This window comes from Budorcas taxicolor, chromosome 14, assembly GCF_023091745.1.
Source record: "Budorcas taxicolor isolate Tak-1 chromosome 14, Takin1.1, whole genome shotgun sequence".
Lineage (NCBI taxonomy): Eukaryota > Metazoa > Chordata > Mammalia > Artiodactyla > Bovidae > Budorcas > Budorcas taxicolor.
The window spans coordinates 6,176,163-6,196,871 of record NC_068923.1 but is presented as its reverse complement, the minus strand read 5'-3'; the positions used below and the strand labels follow the sequence as shown (position 1 = coordinate 6,196,871).

The 20,709-nt window shown below is 43.5% G+C and overlaps 1 protein-coding gene across 1 annotated transcript in view; it reads left to right on the top strand.

The window, feature by feature from the left end:
• Positions 1-20,709, top strand: part of ADGRB3 (adhesion G protein-coupled receptor B3) — an 881,864-nt gene that overhangs the window by 411,840 nt on the left and 449,315 nt on the right. Inside the window, exon 9 of the mRNA XM_052651548.1 lies at positions 643-837. Coding sequence (XP_052507508.1) covers positions 643-837 — 195 coding nt within the window. The remainder of the gene's footprint in view (positions 1-642; positions 838-20,709) is intronic.

Genomic DNA, 20,709 nt, shown 5'->3' with positions numbered 1-20,709 from the left:
TTGCCTCTCAATGATTCATTCCACTGCTAAAAACCTAGCTGGGAGATTTTTATTTTGTTGTTGTTTATTCCTTTATAAAATAAAGCTAACTTAATCTAGTGTTCAGTCATGTTCATCATAGTAGACCTCTAAAGTTTAACTAAATGTCTGTCTTAAGCTAAATGCCATTGTGAAAACTTTTTTGCTGCTACATAAAGACGTGTTTACTTTAAGAAGTAAGGCAAAAATCATTAAACTCAGCTTCTTAAATACAAAAGGATATTTTGACGTGTTTATAGTCTCCCATCTCTGCTCACACCTCACTGAACAACCTCCCATGTTTACCATGTGCAAAGCTATTTTTTTTAATTTTTATTTCAGTTAAAACCATAAATTAATACATGCTTCCTGCAAAATGCTAAATTATGTTTTCTGAAAACTAGAAAAAGCAAGTCCATCAAGCCTGCCAAAATGTGGACACAGATTCTGGCAGTTTATCCTTACTAGGGTGGGAAACATGCAACTTAGTTTTGAAACCTTCCCAAGTTTTGCAGTGCTATTGGAAAGTCAGCTCTGTAGTTTTAAAACATTTGTCTGATGAAGCTATGTGGAGAAACAGTAATGAAGATTCTGATGTTTATTCTGTTCTGTTGACCATCACAGATCAAAGAACACCTTGCAAAGGGGCAGAGAATGCTGGCGGGTGATGGGATGTCCCAGGTCACCAAGACACTGCTGGATTTAACTCAGAGGAAAAACTTCTATGCGGGCGATCTTCTGATGTCGGTTGAAATCCTCAGGAATGTGACGGACACCTTTAAAAGGGCAAGTTACATCCCTGCCTCTGATGGCATCCAGGTAAGGGAGGCAATTCCATAAAGGAACACCAAGTGAGCTTGGGTCACTTATGGGCCTGAGAAGCCGGTACAGCCCCCTTGGAGGATTCCTGGTCTGGCGCAGGGCATGCTCCCTCCTGTTGGGGAAGAATCCAAGCTGTGTGCAGTGCGAGCTCTGGAAGTGACCCCAATTCCTTAGTCATTCTGCCCTTCAGTGTCCTCAACAAACATAATGCACCTCAAGGAGAGAGTGAGTAAGAATGTGTGTGAAGTGATTTGAGCCGTTGGCTAAAAGACACAATAGCAAATTCAGGGTTGTAGCATGGATCTTTTATTCCCACACTTGATAACACAAGCTTGCCATAGGAGACTATTAAAAGTACATTAAGCATAATAAAAGCACATTGACTATAGCATGCAAAGAAGACATGGTTTAAGTTTTGTTTGGAGTTTTGTTATTAGAATGGGGAAGGCCATACTTAATTTTGTGGAATTATTGCCTGAAAATGCCGGGCAAGTAGAGAATTGTCCTGGATAGGAAAATAAGTTCATTAACTCCTCAACAGCCTGTTTGTTATGGGAAACTTCTAGAATGGCATCATTTTTTTTCCATAGTACAGTTTAAGTACTCATCCAATTTTAGAATTGTCTTTGCCATTAAGACCAAGCTTGTTGAATGGCAAACAAAGCATATTTGATGCAACACTAGTTTGGATTTCGGTTCAAGTTTTCTTGTGCTGTAGGCTAAGATGTACTCCTGCCAAGAATACTGAGTTGGTTTTTGAGTTAGTTTTTGTGTTTCCAGCATAATGTTCTTCTGTATCTCTGCATGAAGTTCATTAACATAAAAGTTGGGCAATACTCCCACATCAGGTAATTTTCTTTCAGCCCACTCTTCCTTTGGGAGTTTTATTTGCATTTCACTTAGAGAATGCAGAGGGTGGGTTTTTTCAGTGTTTTTGCTTGTTTGTTTGTTGTTTTGCTTTGTTTTGACCAGAGATTGAAGGGAAAGAGGAATAGAATGCTTTTTGGTATCATGGAATTATTCATAAATAATACCTATGCCCTAATTTGTATAGAGATTCATATAGTACTTAAATTATATAAATATTTTGTTCATAGTAGCTGCAATAAGAATTAGTGGGGCTGTGGTATATACAATATTATATTACCTGTGTCTGGGAATACATTTTTAACTGTAAAAATACATTGCAGGGAGGAAGAGTAGAAGATACTGTCATTTGAGCATTTCGATTCTTTTTTTGTTGTTGTTGTTGTTGGTTTTTTGGCTGCACTGCAGTGCTTGCAGGAACTTAGTTCCATGACCAAAGATTAAACCCAGGCCCTTGCAGTGAAAGTACTTGTTCCTAACACACTGGACTAACAGGGAACTCCCAAAACTTTTATTACTTTGTTGTAGTTATTCGGTGGCTGTCATGGACTGGAGCACAACAGGCTTCCCTGTCCTTAGCTATCTCCCAGAGTTTGCTCAAACTCATGTCCATTGAGTCAGTGATGCCATCCAACCATCTCATCCTCTGTTGCCCCCTTCTTCTCCTGCCCTCAATCTTTCCCAGCATCAGGGTCTTTTCCAACGAGATGGGGTTTGATCCCTGGGTCAGTAGGATTTGGAGAAAGAAATGGCTACCCATTCTATTGTTGCCTGGAGAATTCCATGGACAGAGGAGCCGGGCAGGCTACAGTTCATGGGGTTGCATCGAGTCAGACATGACTAATCAACTAACACTTTGTTGCTTTACAAAGAATGAAAGTTTTCCAGTTTTAAAAATGTAATAAAGTAAGCCAAGTACAACTTTTCTCCTTAGTTCTGAAATACTTCTATCCAAGCATTTACATTGTAAAAATTACATGCGAACTCCTTGACGTAAAGTACAAGTTGTAATTTCAAAAAACGTCAGATTCTTGTGTTTACAAAGGAAACATCAGGCAGAAAGCTGCAGTCATTGAGCTCTTGGGCCTCTCTGTACTGTCGAGAATGTAGGACTTTAAGGTTTTAATCGTACTTAAATTACAATACCCAGGTTGTGTTGGGGTCATGTTGTGAATGAACTTCTCATTGGAGGGCATGGACTCTGTAAACGATTAGTGTAACCAGAGGCTTTGTCATGGACATCAGCTGGTTTGACTTAAATAGAGCAATGTGATTGTGTTGTTTTATCTTGGTCAGAAACACCTTCCTGATTTTCTGTCCTACTCGGTAGTTAGTCCTCGGCATGCACACAAAATCTCAGCAGGCTGCTGTCCTAGTCATTTCTCACATAAATGAGCTGCATTTTTCTACTCTGCTGTCTTGACTGGTGTCTTTCTAGGCACCTGGAAGCCTTCTTCTTCTGGAAGTCCTTCTTCATCTCTGCCTGTCCCACTCTAGGCGCAGTTGCTGCAAGTCTTTCTGAAGGCCAGTCCTGCAAGCCCCAGACTTCATCTGAAAATGACCTTTCTCATCTCTAAAATCCCAGGGGACTTTGCACCTCTTTTATTCTACCTTCCACAAACCATTTTGCACAAATCTTTTGGATGTATTTGTTGTCTTTGCTTGATGACAACCTTACCCAGCACCTCTATGCCTTTACTCCCTGGGGCTCTGGGCACCTGTGATTGGCTTGGCTCATCAGACTTCATATGACATAAATTAAATTCATCATAAGTGCCATGTTCTCTTGCATTTTCACCTTGGTAGAATTACTGGTCCTTAGGGTGCTCCTGTAATATCATCTGTTCTTTCCCCTTCTCTTCCTTTCCTGATGGGTCAGCCAATACTGTGCTTCTTCCATCTGTCTTTCCTCTGTTAACCCACTGCTGTACCCTAACTTTGCCTTCTTTCAGTGACCCCAGCCTGCATTAGTTCCTTGGCCTCTTTCCTTCCATACTCCCTCAGATCTCTCCCTACATCCCTGCTGTGGGTGCGCTGTCCTGTTCGTTTACTTGCTAGGTCAGGTTTAACTCTTTGCGACCCCGTGGACTGTAGCCCTCCAGGCTCCTCTGTCCATGGGATTTCCGAGGCAAGAATACTGGAGTGGGTTGCCGTTTCCTTCTCCAGGGATCTTCTCAACCCACAGATTGAACCTGAATCTCCTGCACTGGAAGGCGGATTCTTTTACTGCTGAGCCACCAGGGAAGCCCCATTGGCTCTCCTAGGATGGCCATGATTATGTCATGATTAAGTGAGAACCCTTCACCTGGGCTCCAGGGTTGCCTTAAAGACAACCCAAAGCCTGTATCTTGCCTTCTAGTATATACGCAGTACCTGGATCACCTGTCTCTCCAGCCATGAACATGAACCACTCTCTCCCTTCACAGACCTAGAGCTAAATCAACCACTTCCTGCCTCCTGGATGTGCTGTGTCTCTTGGCTCCAGGCCTTAGCTTCCTCTGTGCTTTCAGACTGGCTTAGACTCTCTCCATCTTCTAAATTAATCTCTCGATACTCTGAGCCTCTGCATGCCAGAAGCACATTTCCTCCTGTATCTCTTTACATCTTGAGTTATTAGCAGTCATTTGTGAATCTTTGCAAAGGAAGAAATAGTCCTGATCAATCTTTGGATCCTAGCCTAGCTCCAGGTCCCCCTCATCCAAATAGGATTTAGCAGATTCTTGACTATACAAGGTGTGTAACAAATATTTGTTGAATTAACAGCAAAATTAATAATTATATAGACACCACTGAATTTTTATCCTTTTTTTAAAAACTGGGGAAAGAGCAAAGACCAAAGAGATGTTAAGTAAAACTCTTTAGAGAGAATACATTCTTTTAAGTGTAGTTCTGTGCGAGGCTTTTTATGTAAAATGCCTAGTAAGGCTAGATTCAGTAAAAGATTAATACATTGATCAATCTTCTATCTCCATTGATACATTGATGAAAGTGAGATAGAATAGCCACAATCTGTTGAAATTAGGGTAAAAATAAGGTGTGCCTTTATGTCTTGGAGGGATAGAGCATAGTAATAATTTTATTTTGGGAAACTGGCTAGTAGAAAATTATTCCAAAGCTTTTTCCCTTCAGGCATATTCTTTCCAAACCCTGGAGTTTGGCCTTATGGCCATATTTCCGCTCTTATTGGTTCTCTGCTGTAGTTGGGTCTTCCTGTTTCTAATCTGATGCGGATTCCTTCAAGATGCAGATCAAAAAGCATTTCTAGTCCAAAAATCTTCTCTTCAGATCTCAGGCAGAATTCAGTGTTTTCCTAATTGTCTTGACTTTTGAAACCTTGTAAATACCCAATGGACAGAGAATCCTGGCAGGCTACAGTCCATTGGGTCACAAAGAGTCTTTCTGTTGGTACTAAGACACAACTTAGTGACTAAAAAACAACAAAAATACTCCTATTAGAGCAGGTGTTTCACATAACAGTGAAATTATTTGTTTCCAGGCCTCTTTTCAGCAGTAAATTTTAAACTTGTTGAGAAGACAATTAGGTCCCTGGGGCTTAAGCTGGCACTTGGAGAATAGTAGACATGCAAATATTTGTTCAAGTAATTAGTGAGTATGAATAACATAGTAATATTTGAGGAATTTGCTTTACAAACAAGAAAAGTACTCTAAGCTTCCAATTAAGAGAAAGAAAGAAAAAAAGAGAAGATTTATCCATTTACTTGTTTTTTCACCCCTGGGAAAATTCATACCGAGTCGCATTCTATCAATGGAAGTTGAGTTTACACCACCCACACCTGGAACTATGGAACTTACAAAATTGAATCAGACATGCAAGTTGAAATTTGTGCAATAACTATGTTGATGTTTTCAGACACACTGCTTAATCTTTATGTACCTTATTTCTTCATATCTAAAGAGTAAATAGTAGTAGAGTCTATTCCCATCAGTCATGGCAGTTATATTCTATAAGTGAAAGAATACTGAATCATTTACTAGCAGGGAAAATACAGGATGGATTCCTACAAGAATCTAGTAGTATAATTTCATCAACCAATTAACACATGACCTTGTTTGACTTATTTATGTATATATAACAATATATATGTTATTATCATATATTCATTATTATATATTTGTTTATATAAAACATCATTATTGTTACATATCATGCCTGAACAAAGCTTATCTAATACATATATTTTCTCTCTAAGGCATACCAGAGCTTTCTTGAATTTAGGAATGCTAGATAATCCTCCAACACTATGCTGGGAGCCATTTTCAACAGTGAAATTACCATCAAAAAGCACAAAATATATGGGAAAAAAAACCGTGGGCATTAAATTGACCATGAGACACACTTGTTTACAGTATGTGGGCTGAGACCAAAACTCAGAGCATGGCACTGTGACCTAAGCTGGGTATGTAGGCATGGGGTGACTCAAACTCACCACGCTATGCATGTTCTTGAAGGTATGAACTTTGATTTATGAGTTAGGAATTAATTTTAGTGTGTAATTGGACTTGCAAATACAAAATCCATGAATAACAAAGCCCAGTGATATCTATTTTTCAGGGTTGTTGAGAGGCTTAGAAAAAATGCAGATTATATATGTAACAACCCATTTATGAATCATGTGGCAGACAGCAGGTTCTCTGTAATGCCATTAGTACTGGTGTTGTAACTCTTAACATAAAAGAAAGGCCTTGCTCTCAAGCTGCTTACAATATTAAAGATAATTTAGGAATGAGGCTAGGTCAGTAATGAGGAAGAGAGATTACAGTGTCTCCCTTCCAGGAACTCTCAAAACATAGAGTCTGAACTGCAGCAACAAAAAAAGAACTTTGGGCCTTGAGATAGAATTTGGAGAAGAAAGCTAGGGCAGAAACAATCATCAAACTCCAATAGGTGTCCATCAAACTCTAAAAGGTGTAGAAATTGGGACTCCCCTGGCAGTCCACTGGTTAAGACTCAGTTCTTTGAATGCAGAGGACATGGGTTGAATCCCTGATATGGGCACCGAGATCCCACTTGCCACAGGGAGTGGCCAAAAAGTTTAAAAAAAAAAAAAGAAGAAGAAGAAAAGACATAGTAATGGTATGCATGTGGCACATTCAGAAAACCAAGTTTTGTAAAAAAATGAGATTCACATTGGAAAATGTCGGTCATGAAGGCAGGAGAACCAAGGCTAGAGAAGAGTTTGGATGTGATTCTCTATAAACAAAGTACTAAACCTGAGTGATGTTTCTGAAAGGTGGTCTGGCTGAGGTAGAGAAGGGGGATCCGTGAGTTGAGGAAGACTTGGCCACATCACTTATTTAGAGGTTCCGAGAAAATAAAGCAAGCATGTTTCAGCAATAGTGGATCAGAAAAGGAGGCAAGATCCACTTAATGGATTGAAAGGCAGCCCTCTGAGATGGCTTATCAGTGGAAGTAAAGGAAGAAAAATTGGAAAAAATACACACATGGAGTATCCCCAGACTCCTCATGTACAATGGATCTCAAACTTGACGAATATGAGGACTTATCTCTTTTCAGGCATCTTTTTGTTCCCTGATGAAACTTCTATTGGCCCAACTCAGTGTTTTCCAAATGTTTTTGACTGTGACCCACTGTGAGACAGACAGTTAACATCAATATATAACTGCAAAATAGACTTTTGCAAAATATTTACCTATTCTGTAGGTAATGTAATCTTGTATTTTCTATTCTTTTTCTATCGAGTTAGGAAAAGTTGATCAGGACCCTCAAACATGTTCCCACCTCAATGTTTGAAAATCACTTGTTTGCCCAACATACTCCTAAGGCTTGAAAATTCATTTTTCCAATAACTTAAATTAAATAGGAGGCCACAAACTTCCACTTCCAATTTGTTTCTTAAATGCAAACCATATTCTTAGGAAAATTCTCAGAATTAGGAGGTCAAGAAATCACATCGAGGGCTTCCCTGGTTACTCAATGGTAAAGATGCTGCCTGCCAGTGCGGGGTACACGGGTTCCATCCCTGGTCCAGAAGACACCACATACCGCAGAGCAACTATGCTTTCTAGCCTGAGCAACCATGCTCTAGAGCCCAAGCACCAGAGGAGTTCTGTGCTCCACAACAGGGGAAGCCACCACAATGAGAAGCTGAAGTCCACACACTGCAATAAAGAGTGGCCCCTACTCACTGCACCTAGAAAAAGCCCTAGTGCAGCAAGGATGATCCAACACAACCAAAACAGAAAGAAATTAAATTCTCAATAGAGTTGATGATTTTGGATAAGGTAAGCATCTTCTCTCCTAAAACACTTGATGAGAAAGCAGGTACGTTGGATCTTTCTCATGTACCATCAAGAATTAGGCGAGGATCCTTAAGTATCATTTCTCTTCGGCTTTCAGTATGAGGCCCTTTTGTTTTCTGTGTACTAAAGAGTGGATTGACAGATGGGGATGCATCTATGACTGTGATCATCCAAGCCCTCATGTAATGATTAGCCTAATTTTCTTGACCAAATAGGATCTACTAAGGACTCTTTAGGTTTGGGATGGTACTATAATGCTAACTAACATCCAAGACCTCACCTGATGCCTTGAGGTCCTCCGCTCAAAGAACATTGTGCAACCAGGAAGATTAATAATTTCCTGTAATAAATTAATAACTACAATATTTCCTATAGTTTATTATTTCCTATCAGTTCAGTTCAGTCACTCAGTCGTGTCCGAATCTTTGAACCCCATGAATCGCAGCATGCCAGGCCTCCCTGTCCATCACCATCTCCCGGAGTTCACTCAGATTCATGTCCATCGAGTCCGTGATGCCATCCAGCCATCTCATCCTCGGTCGTCCCCTTCTCCTCCTGCCCCCAATCCCTCCCAGCATCAAAGTCTTTTCCAATGAGTCAACTCATCGCATGAGGTGGCCAAAGTACTGGAGTTTCAGCTTTAGCATCATTTCTTCCAAAGAACACCCAGGGCTGATCTCCTTCAGAATGGATGGATTGGATCTCCTTGCAGTCCAAGGGACTCTCAAAAGTCTTCTCCAACACCACAGTTCAAAAGCATCAATTCTTCAGTGCTCAGCTTTCTTCACAGTCCAACTCTCACATCCATACCTGACTACTGGAAAAACCATAGCCTTGACTAGATGGACCTTAGTCGGCAAAGTAAAGTCTCTGCTTTTGAATATGCTATCCAGGTTGATCATAGCTTTCCTACCAAGGAGTAAGCGTCTTTGGCTGCAGTCACCATCTGCAGTGATTTTGGAGCCCAGAAAAATAAAGTCTGACACTGTTTCCACTGTTTCCCCATCTATTTCCCATGAAGTGATGGGACCGGATGCCATGATCTTCATTTTCTGAATGTTGAGCTTTAAGCCAACTTGTTCACTCTCCTCTTTTATTTTCATCAAGAGGCTGTTTAGTTCCTCTTCACTTTCTGCCATAAGGGTGGTGTCATCTGCATATCTGAGGTTATTGATATTTCTCCCGGCAGTCTTGATTCCAGCTTGTGTTTCTTCCAGTCCAGCATTTCTCATGATGTACTCTACACAGAAGTTAAATAAGCAGGGTGACAATATATAGCCTTGACATACTCCGTTTCCTATTTGGAACTGGTCTGTTGTTCCAGGTCCAGTTCTAACTGTTGCTTCCTGACCTGCATACAGATTTCTCAAGAGGCAGGTCAGGTGGTCTGATATTCCCATCTCTTTCAGAATTTTCCACAGTTTATTGTGATCCACTCAGTCAAAGGCTTTGGCATAGTCAATAAAGCAGAAATAGATGTGTTTCTGGAACTCTCTTGCTTTTTCCATGATCCAGCAGATGTTGGCAATTTGATCTCTGGTTCCTCTGCCTTTTCTAAAACCAGCTTGAATATCAGGGAGTTCACGGTTCATGTATTGCTGAAGCCTGGCTTGGAGAATTTTGAACATTACTTTACTAGCATGTGAGATGAGTGCAATTGTGCGGTAGTTTGAGCATTCTTTGGCATTGCCTTTCTTTGGGATTGGAATGAAAACTGACCTTTTCCAGTCCTGTGGCCACTTCTGAGTTTTCCAAATGTGCTGGCATATTGAGTGCAGCACTTTCACAGCATGATCTTTCAGGATTTGAAATAGCTCAACTGGAATTCCATCACCTCCACTAGCTTTGTTCGTAGTGATGCTTTCTAAAGCCCACTTGACTTCACATTCCAGGATGTCTAGCTCTAGATGAGTGATCACACCGTCGTAATTATCCAGGTCATGAAAATCTTTTTGTACAGTTCTTCTGTGTATTCTTGCCACCTCTTCTTAATATCTTCTGCTTCTGTTAGGTCCAGACCATTTCTGTCCTTTATCGAGCCCCTCTTTGCATGAAATGTTCCCTTGGTATCTCTAATTTTCTTGAAGAGATCTCTAGTCTTTCCCATTCTGTTGTTTTCCTCTATTTCTTTGCATTGATCGCTGAAGGAGGCTTTCTTATCTCTTCTTGCTATTCTTTGGAACTCTGCATTCAGATGCTTATATCTTTCCTTTTCTCCTTTGCTTTTCACTTCTCTTCTTTTCACAGCTATTTGTAAGGCTTCTCCAGACATCCATTTTGCTTTTTTGCATTTCTTTTCCATGGGGATGGTCTTGATCCCTGTCTCCTGCACAATGTCATGAACCTCATTCCATAGTTGATCAGGCGCCCTATCTATCAGATCTAGGCCCTTAGATCTATTTCTCACTTCCACTGTCTAATCATAAGGGATTTTATTTAGGTCATATCTGAATGGTCCAGTGATTTTCCCTACTTTCTTCAATTTAAGTCTGAATTTGGCAATAAGGAGTTCATGATCTGAGCCACAGTCAGCTCCTGGTCTTGTTTTTGCTGACTGTATAGAGCTTCTCCATCTTTGGCTGCAAAGAATATAATCAGTCTGATTTCGGTGTTGACCATCTGGTAATGTCCATGTGAAGAGTCTTCTCTTGTGTTGTTGGAAGAGGGTGTTTGCTATGACCAGTGCATTTTCTTGGCAAAACTCTATTAGTCTTTGCCCTGCTTCGTTCTGCATTCCAAGGCCAAATTAGCCTGTTACTCCAGGTGTTTCTTGACTTCCTACTTTTGCATTCCAGTCAGAATGTGGTCCACTGGAGAAGGGAATGACAAACCACTTCATTACTCTTGCCTTGAGAACCCCATGAACAGTATGAAAAGGCAAAAAGATAGGACACTGAAAGAGGAACTCTCCAGGTCAGTAGGTGCCCAATATGCTACTGGAGATCAGTGGAGAAATAAATCCAGAAAGAATGAAGGGATGGATCCAAAGCAAAAACAATACCCAGCTGTGGATGTGACTGGTGATAGAAGCAGGGTCCGATGCTGTAAAGCGCAATATTGCATAGGAACCTGGAATGTCAGGTCCATGAATCAAGGCAAATTGGAAGTGGTCAAACAAGAGATGGCAAGAGTGAACGTTGACAATCTAGGAATCAGCGAACTAAAATGGACTGGAATGTGTGAATTTAACTCAGACGACCATTATATCTACTACTGCAGGCAGGAATCCCTCAGAAGAAATGGAGTAGCCATCATGGTCAATGAGAGAGTCCGAAATGCAGTACTTGGATGCAATCTCAAAAATGACAGAATGATCTCTGTTCGTCTCCAAAGCAAACCATTTAATATCACGGTAATCCAAGTCTATGCCCCAACCAGTAATGCTGAAGAAGCTGAAGTTGAATGGTTCTATGAAGACCTACAAGACCTTTTAAAACTAACACCTAATTATTTCCTATAATAAATAATAATTGGTATAAATTAATAATTTCATGGGGACGTAGGGAAGGTAATAGAGGATGATGACTCAGAGTGCTTGCTCTGTGGGCAGAGTCCTGAGCTTCTGGTCATGGCTCTGCTACTTGTCACCTGTCTGATGTTGGACAAGTGACTGGCTCTCTGTGTGCCACCATATTCTCTTCTATCATGTAGAATGCTGGTACCCATGTATAGTGCTGATGTGAGGGTTAAATCACTGTCTAAAAGTTATATAGCACATCAGTTCAGTTCAGTTCAATTGCTCAGTCATGTCTGACTCTTTGTGACCCCATGGACTGCAGCACACCAGGCCTCCCTGTCCATCACCAACTCCCGGAGTTTACTCAAACTCATGTCCATCGAGTCAGTGACGCCATCCAACCATCTCATCCTCTGTCATCCCCTTCTTCTCCTGCCTTCAATCTTTCCCAGCATCAGGGTCTTTTCAGATGAGTCAGTTCTTCACATCAGGTGGCCAAAGTATTGGAGTTTCAGCTTCAACATCAGTCCTTCCAATGAATATTCAGGACTGATTTCCTTTAGGATGGACTTGTTGGATCTCCTTGCAGTCCAAGGGACTCTCAAGAGTCTTCTCCAACACCACAGTTCAAAAGCATCAATTCTTCGGCGCCCAGCTTTCTTTATAGTCCAATTTTCACATCCATACATGACTATCGGAAAAACCATAGCCTTGACTAGATGAACCTTTGTTGGCAAAGTAATGTCTCTGCTTTTTAATATACTGTCTAGGTTGGTTATAACTTTTCTCCCAAAGAGTAAGCATCTTTTAATTTTGTACATGGCACACAGTAAAAGGTCAAGAAAACTGCCAACCCTTATGATTGGGGAAAGTGAGATTCTGACGGAGCAAACACCTGAAGCGTCTCTGGACCACACGTGTCTGCTGCCGCTGCAGACATATGTTTTGCTGTCTCTCCTGGGAACAGAGGAAGGTCAAGTGTTCCTCACAGCACTACCTAGGGATGAATGGGTTGCTGCATTTTTTTTTTTCTTTTCTTTCCCTACTCTTAGCACAGGAGAAGGGCAGGGAATGTGTCAAGAAGCATGGGAGTCAGAAAAGAAGAATTAGTCCTAAAGGCTGATACCACAAGACCGTTTCACAGTTAACCAGCAAGTGGATGAGAGAATGGCTTGAATCAGTAGCCAGGATTCCTGGCTCTGTGGAAGCCAGTTTGAGTCCAGCTGACAATCAATCTGAGTCACAACAGATGCTGTTTTCAATGCTTGAAGCCTGAGAACATTCCTATTCTTTCTCTAGAGTACAGAGAAGTTATGCAACTCAAAGCTGTCTCTAGATAGTGTTGAGGGTGTTTCCCTGTTATATAGAAGGAAAGAAGAAATTCAGTGCTGAATACCTGCCTTCAGTGGAGGAGATATTAAGGAATGCATCTTGCTTCACCCATCAACATGAGTAAATCCTACTGTCACAGAATCTGGGAGATGGCTGCAAGCTGAGAGGAACTCAGGAAAGTTGGGTGTTTGTGGAATGCCACTTATCAACTGGTACATGTCATGTGGTGTACATGAACGGCTTTGGTGGAGCTCAAGAGAAAAAGATGAGGCACCTGATAAGCAGTCTTGCCCTTTTGGAACCCCTGGTTATTTCCTTCAGACTCAAGAAAACGTTGGCATTTGCACAAGCACAGTGTACAGATAGTCTTTTCTTGTGATTTCATTTATTATCAAATTTTCCTCTGAAGAAATTATCAGGGAATGTGTCAAGTCATGGGGCTGCCATAATAGATACCATGAACTGGGTGGTTTGAGCAACAGGAGCATGTTGCCTCACAGTTCTGCAGGCTGGAAGGGCACGGTCAGGGTGTGGGCAGGTGTGCTTCCCCGAGGCCTCTCTCCTCAGCGTGCAGTGGCTGCCTTTCCCTGTGGCTTCCCAGGGCTCTCTTCCCTGCGTGCGTCGCCCCGATGTTGCTGTGTGTTCTCACAAGCACGCCTGTCAGGCTGGGTTAGGACCCAGCCTTATTTTCACTTAATCACCTGTTCAAAGGCCCTGCCTTCAAATACAGTTGCCTTCTGACGTTTGCAGGGTTGAAAGCTTCAATGTAAGGATCAGGAGGCACATCAGTTTGAGCCCACCAGAGGGAATCTTGCAGGACTGGGAGAGTTCCCCTTTGGCCAAGAGAGGTGTGTGCCATGCACCCTCCCAGGTGACCAAGACTGCAGCCTGGAGTCTCTGGATGCTTGCCTTGCTGCAGGCTTGGCCTGTCTCATCTGGATCGGTCTCCCCACGGGAGAGTCTTCTCTCCTTCCCCCGCCTCCTCCATCACCTCCCTCACCTGGTTCTTTCTGTCTGCTTTATCTCCAGTGTTTGAACCCTGATTTTATCCCATTCGGCTCTATTCTTGGTAATTTTATTTTTCTGCGAGAGGCTCCAGATTTCCACTACAGACGCACAGATTCTGAGCTTCAGGCTTATGGGGCAGTGGAGGCTGGACATGTGCTCTCAGCTCCACCCTGGAGCCTCAGCTCCACCACAGCGGAGCTCCCAGCCAGCCTGGGTATGCCCCGCCGGGTCTGCCATGTGCGCATGGGGCTGCCCGTCCTCGAGCCTGGGCCTGGCATTGCTGCCGTCTGCCTCCTGGGCACCTGTCCCCCTGATTAAGGGGGCATCACCAGCATCGCCCCATCACCTCTTCCCCTGATTAAGGGGGCATCACCAGCATTGCCCTATCGCCTTGTCCCCTGATTAAGGGGGCATCACCACATCGGCTCGTCCCCTGATTAAGGGGGCATCACCAGCATCGCCCCATCACCTCTTCCCCTGATTAAGGGGGCGTCACCAGCATCGCCCCATCGCCTCGTCCCCTGATTAAGCAGGCATCACCAGCATTGCCACATCGCCTCGTCCCCTGATTAAGGGGGCATCACCACATCGGCTCATCCCCTGATTAAGGGGGCATCACCAGCATTGCCCCATCGCCTCATCCCCTGATTAAGGGGGCATCACCAGCATCACCCCATCGCCTCGTCCCCTGATTAAGGGGGCATCACCAGCATCACCCCATTGCCTCGTCCCCTGTTTAAGGGGGCGTCACCAGCATCGCCCCATCGCCTCGTCCCCTGATTAAGGGGGCGTCACCAGCATCGCCCCATCCCCTCGTCCCCTGATTAAGGGGGCGTCACCAGCATCGCCCCATCGCCTCATCCCCTGATTAAGAGGGCGTCACCAGCATCGCCCCATCGCCTCATCCCCTGATTAAGGGGGCGTCACCAGCATTGCCCCATCGCCTCGTCCCCTGATTAAGGGGGCATCACCAGCATCGCCCCATTGCCTCATCCCCTGATTAAGGGGGCATCACCAGCATCACCACATGGCCTTGTCCCCCTGATGAAGCCACTGCCCCTGGCCTCTGTGGATGACATAGGCTCCTTCCTGGACCCCTCGTTTTCCTTCTCACTTTCCTGTCCCCTGTTTGCCACTGTTGGATTTTGTGTTTTCCTGAAACTTGTGTGACAAGACTGTGGTGGGATCTGGGCCCCTCTGAGCTAACCCCTGCCTCTGTCTCATCCTGTGTTAACAGTCTTCCTCCTCCACCCCTCGGCTCCTACTGAAGGGCACGTGGCTGCATCTGCTTCCTCTCTCTCTTAAACATCTCAGGTTGCCCACCTGCCTGTCGTTTTCCCGGACCGTCCTGAGCCTGCCCCTGGTTGATGGCCCCTTCCTCACCCTGTTTTCAGCTCACATGTCATCTCCTCAGAAAGTTCTTTCCTGCTGGCTCTTCAACCTAATGCAGCCTTTCACACGCACATACATATAGACACTGTACACACACGTCGACCCATGTGTACACATATGCACTCATACACACAGACACACATATACACAAACACCCACACATGCACACTCATACACACAGACACGCATATACACACATACCCACACAGACACACTCATACACACAGACACACATATACACAAACAACACATAAACACTCATACACACACTCATACACACACAGACACCCATATACGCAAACACCCTCACATGCACACTCACACACACAGACACACATATACACAAACACCCACACATACACACTCATACACACAGACACACATACACACATACCCACACAGACACGCTCATATACACACACATATACACACATATATACAACCACCCACACATAAACACTCATACACACACACAGACACACATATACACAAACACCCTCACATGCACACACACACACATATACACAAACACCCACACATGTGCACTCATACACACAGACACACATATACACACATACCCACACAGACACACTCATATACACACCCAGACACACATATACACACATATACACAAACACCCACGCATAAACACTCATACACACACAGACACACATATACACAAACACCCACATATACACACTCATATACACACACAGACACACATATACACACATGTACACAAATACCCACACATGCGCACTCATACACACAGACACACATATACACAAACACCCTCACATGCACACTCACACACATATACACAAACACCCACACATGCACACTCATACACACAGACACACATATACACACATACCCACACAGACACACTCATATACACACACAGACACACATATACACAAATACCCACATATACACAAATACCCACATATACACACTCATATACACACACAGACACACATATACACACATGTACACAAATACCCACACATAAACACTCATACACACACACAGACACACATATACACAAATACGCATATATACACACTCATATACACACACAGACACACATATACACACATGTACACAAATACCCACACATAAACACTCATACACACAGACACACATATACACATTGTACACAAATACCCACACATAAACACTCATACACACAGACACACATATACACAAACACCCACACATATACACTCATACACACACACAGACACATTACACAAACATCCACACATACACACTTATACACACACCCACATATACACATATATACACGTATACACAAAAACCCACACATATACACCAGGTGGTGCTAGAGGTAAAGAACCCAGCTGCCAGTGCAGGAGACATAAGAGACACGGGTTCAGTCCCTGAGTCGGGAAGATCCCCTGGAGGAGGAAATGGCAACCCACTCCAGCACTCTTGCCTGGAGACTCCCAGGGACACAGGAGTCTGAGGGGTTACAGTCCATGGACTCACAAAAGAGTCAGAAACATTGACGCGACTTAGCACAGCACACACCCTCACCATCCACACATACACACATGTACATAAGCATGCACACGCGTACCCCTCCCCTCCCCAGTGACTCCCTGGCCCCATACACTACTTTATTTTTGTATCATCACCTTAAGTCATGTTTTAGATGATTACTTGCTACTAAGTTTACTTTCCTTACACAGCACCATGTAAGGTCCGTGAGGGCAGGACCTGTGAATGTCTTGCTCATTGTTGTTTTCCCAGCACTCGGAACTGGGACAAGTACATAGCAGGTATGCAGGAAGTATTCTGGAAAGAGTGCATTCATTTGTGCTTCACAAGTGTCCCCTGCATCTTTCTGCACACCCATCCAACGTCCACTGTCCCCTTCCACCCTCACAGTCTCTCCCTTGGGCTGTAAACTCTCCCAGGGACATTCCTCCCTCCAGCCTTCTTACTCCCCAAAGCCCCTGGCTTTGCTACCTTCAGTGGATTTTTCTCTCTCTCCTGATGCCCTTCAGCTGCTAAACAAAGCAGCTCTCACTCCACTAGGGATGGGCAATGATGTAGTGTATGGGCGAGGCCTACAGTATTGGACAAAGAACAAGCTGTGTGTGAGAGGGGTGGCTCCTTCCCGGGAAAGAATCAAGGCCACACATCCTCTTCTGTATTCGCCATGGCCCTCAGTTCAGTTCAGTCGCTCAATCATGTCTGACTCTTTGTGACCCCATGAACTGCAGTATGCCAGGCCTCCCTGTCCATAACCAACTCCCAGAGTTTACTCAAACTCATGCCCATTGAGTCGGCGATGCCATACAACCATCTGATCCTCTGTCGTCGCCTTCTCCTCCTGCCTTCAATCTTTCCCAGCATATGGGTCTTTTCAGATGAGTCAGCTCTTTGCTTCAGGTGGCCAAAGTATTGGAGTTTCAACTTCAGCATCAGTCCTTGCAATGAATATTCAGGACTGATTTCCTTTAGGATGGACTTGTTGGATCTCCTTGTAGTCCAAGGGACTTTCAAGAGTCTTTTCTAACACCACAGTCCAAAAGCATCAATGCTTCAGCACTCAGCTTTCTTGATAGTCCAACTCTCACATCCATACATGACTACTGGAAAAACCATAGCTTTGATTAGATGGACCTTTGTTGGCGAAGTAATGTCTCTGCTTTTTAATATGCTGTCTAGGTTGGTCATAACTTTTCTTAAGCATCTTTTAATTTCATGGCTGCAGTCATCATCTGCAATGATTTTGGCACCCAAAAGTGGGTGTCTGTGCTCATGATGGCCTTGAGACTTGAAAATGACATTTTCAAAGAATTTGTATAGTTGATTTACAATGTTGCGTTAGTTTCAGGTGTACAGAAAAGTGATTGAGTTACGCATATAAACTTATTCATTTTTTTCAGATTCTTTTCCCTTGTAGGTTATTACAGGATATTGACTAGAGTTCCCTCTGCTATACAGTAGGGCCTTGTTGGTTATCCAGGGATCGAACCTCGGTCTCCTACATTGCAGGCAGATTCTTCACCATCTGAGCCACAAGAGAAGCCCACCTTATATAAATAGTAGTGTGTAAATGTTTTTTTTTTAATTAATGCATATATGTGGAATCTAGAAAAATGGTATAGATGATCTCATTTGCAAAGGAGAAATAGAGACATAGCTGTAGAAAACAAATTTATGGATACCAAGTGGGAGGTGGGAAGAATTGGGAGATTGGGATTGACATGTATATAGTATTGATATTATGGATAAAATAAACTAATGAGAACAGATTGTATAGCGCAAGGAGCTCTAGTCAACACTCTGTTGTAACTTACACTGGAAGGAAATACAAGGAACGGGGTATATATGTATATGTGTGGGTGATTCACTCTATTGTACAGTGGAAACTAACACAACATTTTAAAGCAACTATATTCCAAGAAAAATAAATTTTTAAATGCCATTGAAACGGGAAGAGTTTGATCCTATATTGAATCAGGAAAACCAGCTTCCTTACTTGTAAAACTAAGCACTCTTATCTCCTTCCCTGGACATACAAGAGCTCTGGGTATAGATCAGAGGACGGTGTTGAATTTAAAAGGAGGCAGCACATTGGGGAGGGGACCGTTTATCCACGATCTTTATTCTCGCAGTGCTCATCCCAGGGTCTTCTACACAGTAGGAATGAAGCCAGTCAATTTGAAATATTTGAGTATTTATATTTTCCTAGGCCTTGTGCTGTATGCTGGGGGCATGAGAGTGAGCAAAATAGAAATAATCTGAACTAAATGATAGGCTGATCATCACACAAATGCATCATAATTAAGAATTGTGGTATATCACACAAAAAAGCTACACAATACAATTGCAGCTCATCGTGTTTGCTGCCCTGTATGTGGTGCTTACAACTGCTTGCTGCCTGCCTGACATCAGGGTGAAGGAGCTCTTACCTGTTGCTGGGTGAGTTCATGGTGGTTTTGCTGGGGTGCTCATGCCTGGGTGCAGAGACAGAGAGAGTCAGAGACTGTCATACTGATTCTCCAGGTTTGGGGGAACACCAGCTCACAGAACAGAGAACAAGGGGCCCTTCAACTAGATAGGACCCCTTCCTTCACGTCACATTCTTATAGGTGATTACTTCCATGGACTGGCTGTTTCCTTCTTCCATGAATTTTTTGCCAGTCATGAAGGATGACAGTATTGGTAAGTGAAAGATAAAATGGTCTAGTCAAGGCTGTAGTTTTTCCTGTGGTCAGGTATGGATGTGAGAGTTGGACTGTGAAGAAGGCTGAGCGCCGAAGAATTGATGCTTTTGAACTGTGGTGTTCGAGAAGACTCTTGAGAGTCCCTTGGACTGCAAGGAGATCCAGCTCTTCCATTCTGAAGGAGATCAGCCCTGGGATTTCTTTGGAAGGAATGATGCTAAAGCTGAAGCTCCAGTACTTTGGCCACCTCATGTGAATAGCTGACTCATTGGAAAAGACTCTGATGCTGGAAGGGATTGGGGGCAGGAGGAGAAGGGAACGACCGAGGATGAGATGGCTGGATGGCATCACGGACTCGATGGACATGAGTCTGAGTGAACTCCGGGAGATGGTGATGGACAGGGAGGCCTGGTGTGCTGCGATTCATGGGGTCACAAAGAGTCGGACACGACTGAGTGACTGAACTGAACTGAACTGAACTGAATCAGAAAAAAATAAATAAAGAGCCTATGCAGACCTCATGTGCTTTAGGGGGTGGTGGTGATCTGAAAGCCTTTTTGAGGAAATGGCATGTAAAATATGTGTGGAGGGCAAGGAAAAAAAAGGAAACAAAAAAACGGCTCTTTGAGTAAACAAACAGACAGCAACATGGTTGAAGAAAGGGAGCCACATTGTATGGGTCCAGAGGCTGGGTAGAATCATGTTTGGGATGTGCTGAGTATTCCACTGAGCCTGGAGTAGAGAGAGCTGGGGGCAGGATAGCTCAAGAGGGGGTGAAGAGGCAGGAAGGGGCTGGATCACACTAGACCTGCAGCTGCTGTCTGGACTGAGGATAGACGACTGTCCTGAGGTGTTTATCTCAATCCTAGTGGAGTGTCCCTGCGTCCCTGCTTGTCTTTGAAGCTTTTCTTACAATCCCCTTATATTTCTAGTCGGATCACCACAATCCGTGAAAGTGTTCCATTCTGCTAACTAACTCTTACTCCTTCGGGCCCATCTATGTGGCTCAGTGCCCAGGCATTTGCTGCTGGGTTGAAGGGAGGAGAACATGCTTCCCATGGCTCAGATGTTCAGATCAGGAGCCTCATCTACAGCTCTCCTTCTCTAAGGAATTCAGCTAAAGCCATGTGCTGAGATGTGCTTCAGTATGTTTATAGAAAATCATAGACAGTCCCTAAGAAATTTGTCAAGTGGAAGCCAGACAGGCAAGAGCAAAGAATTAGTTAGTTACTGCTTTCCATAAAAGTGAGTGTCCTTTTAGTCTCACGTGGCTAAATCTAGGACTTGCACTTTGAATGTGTCAGGGAACATCAGCGCTTCTCTTTG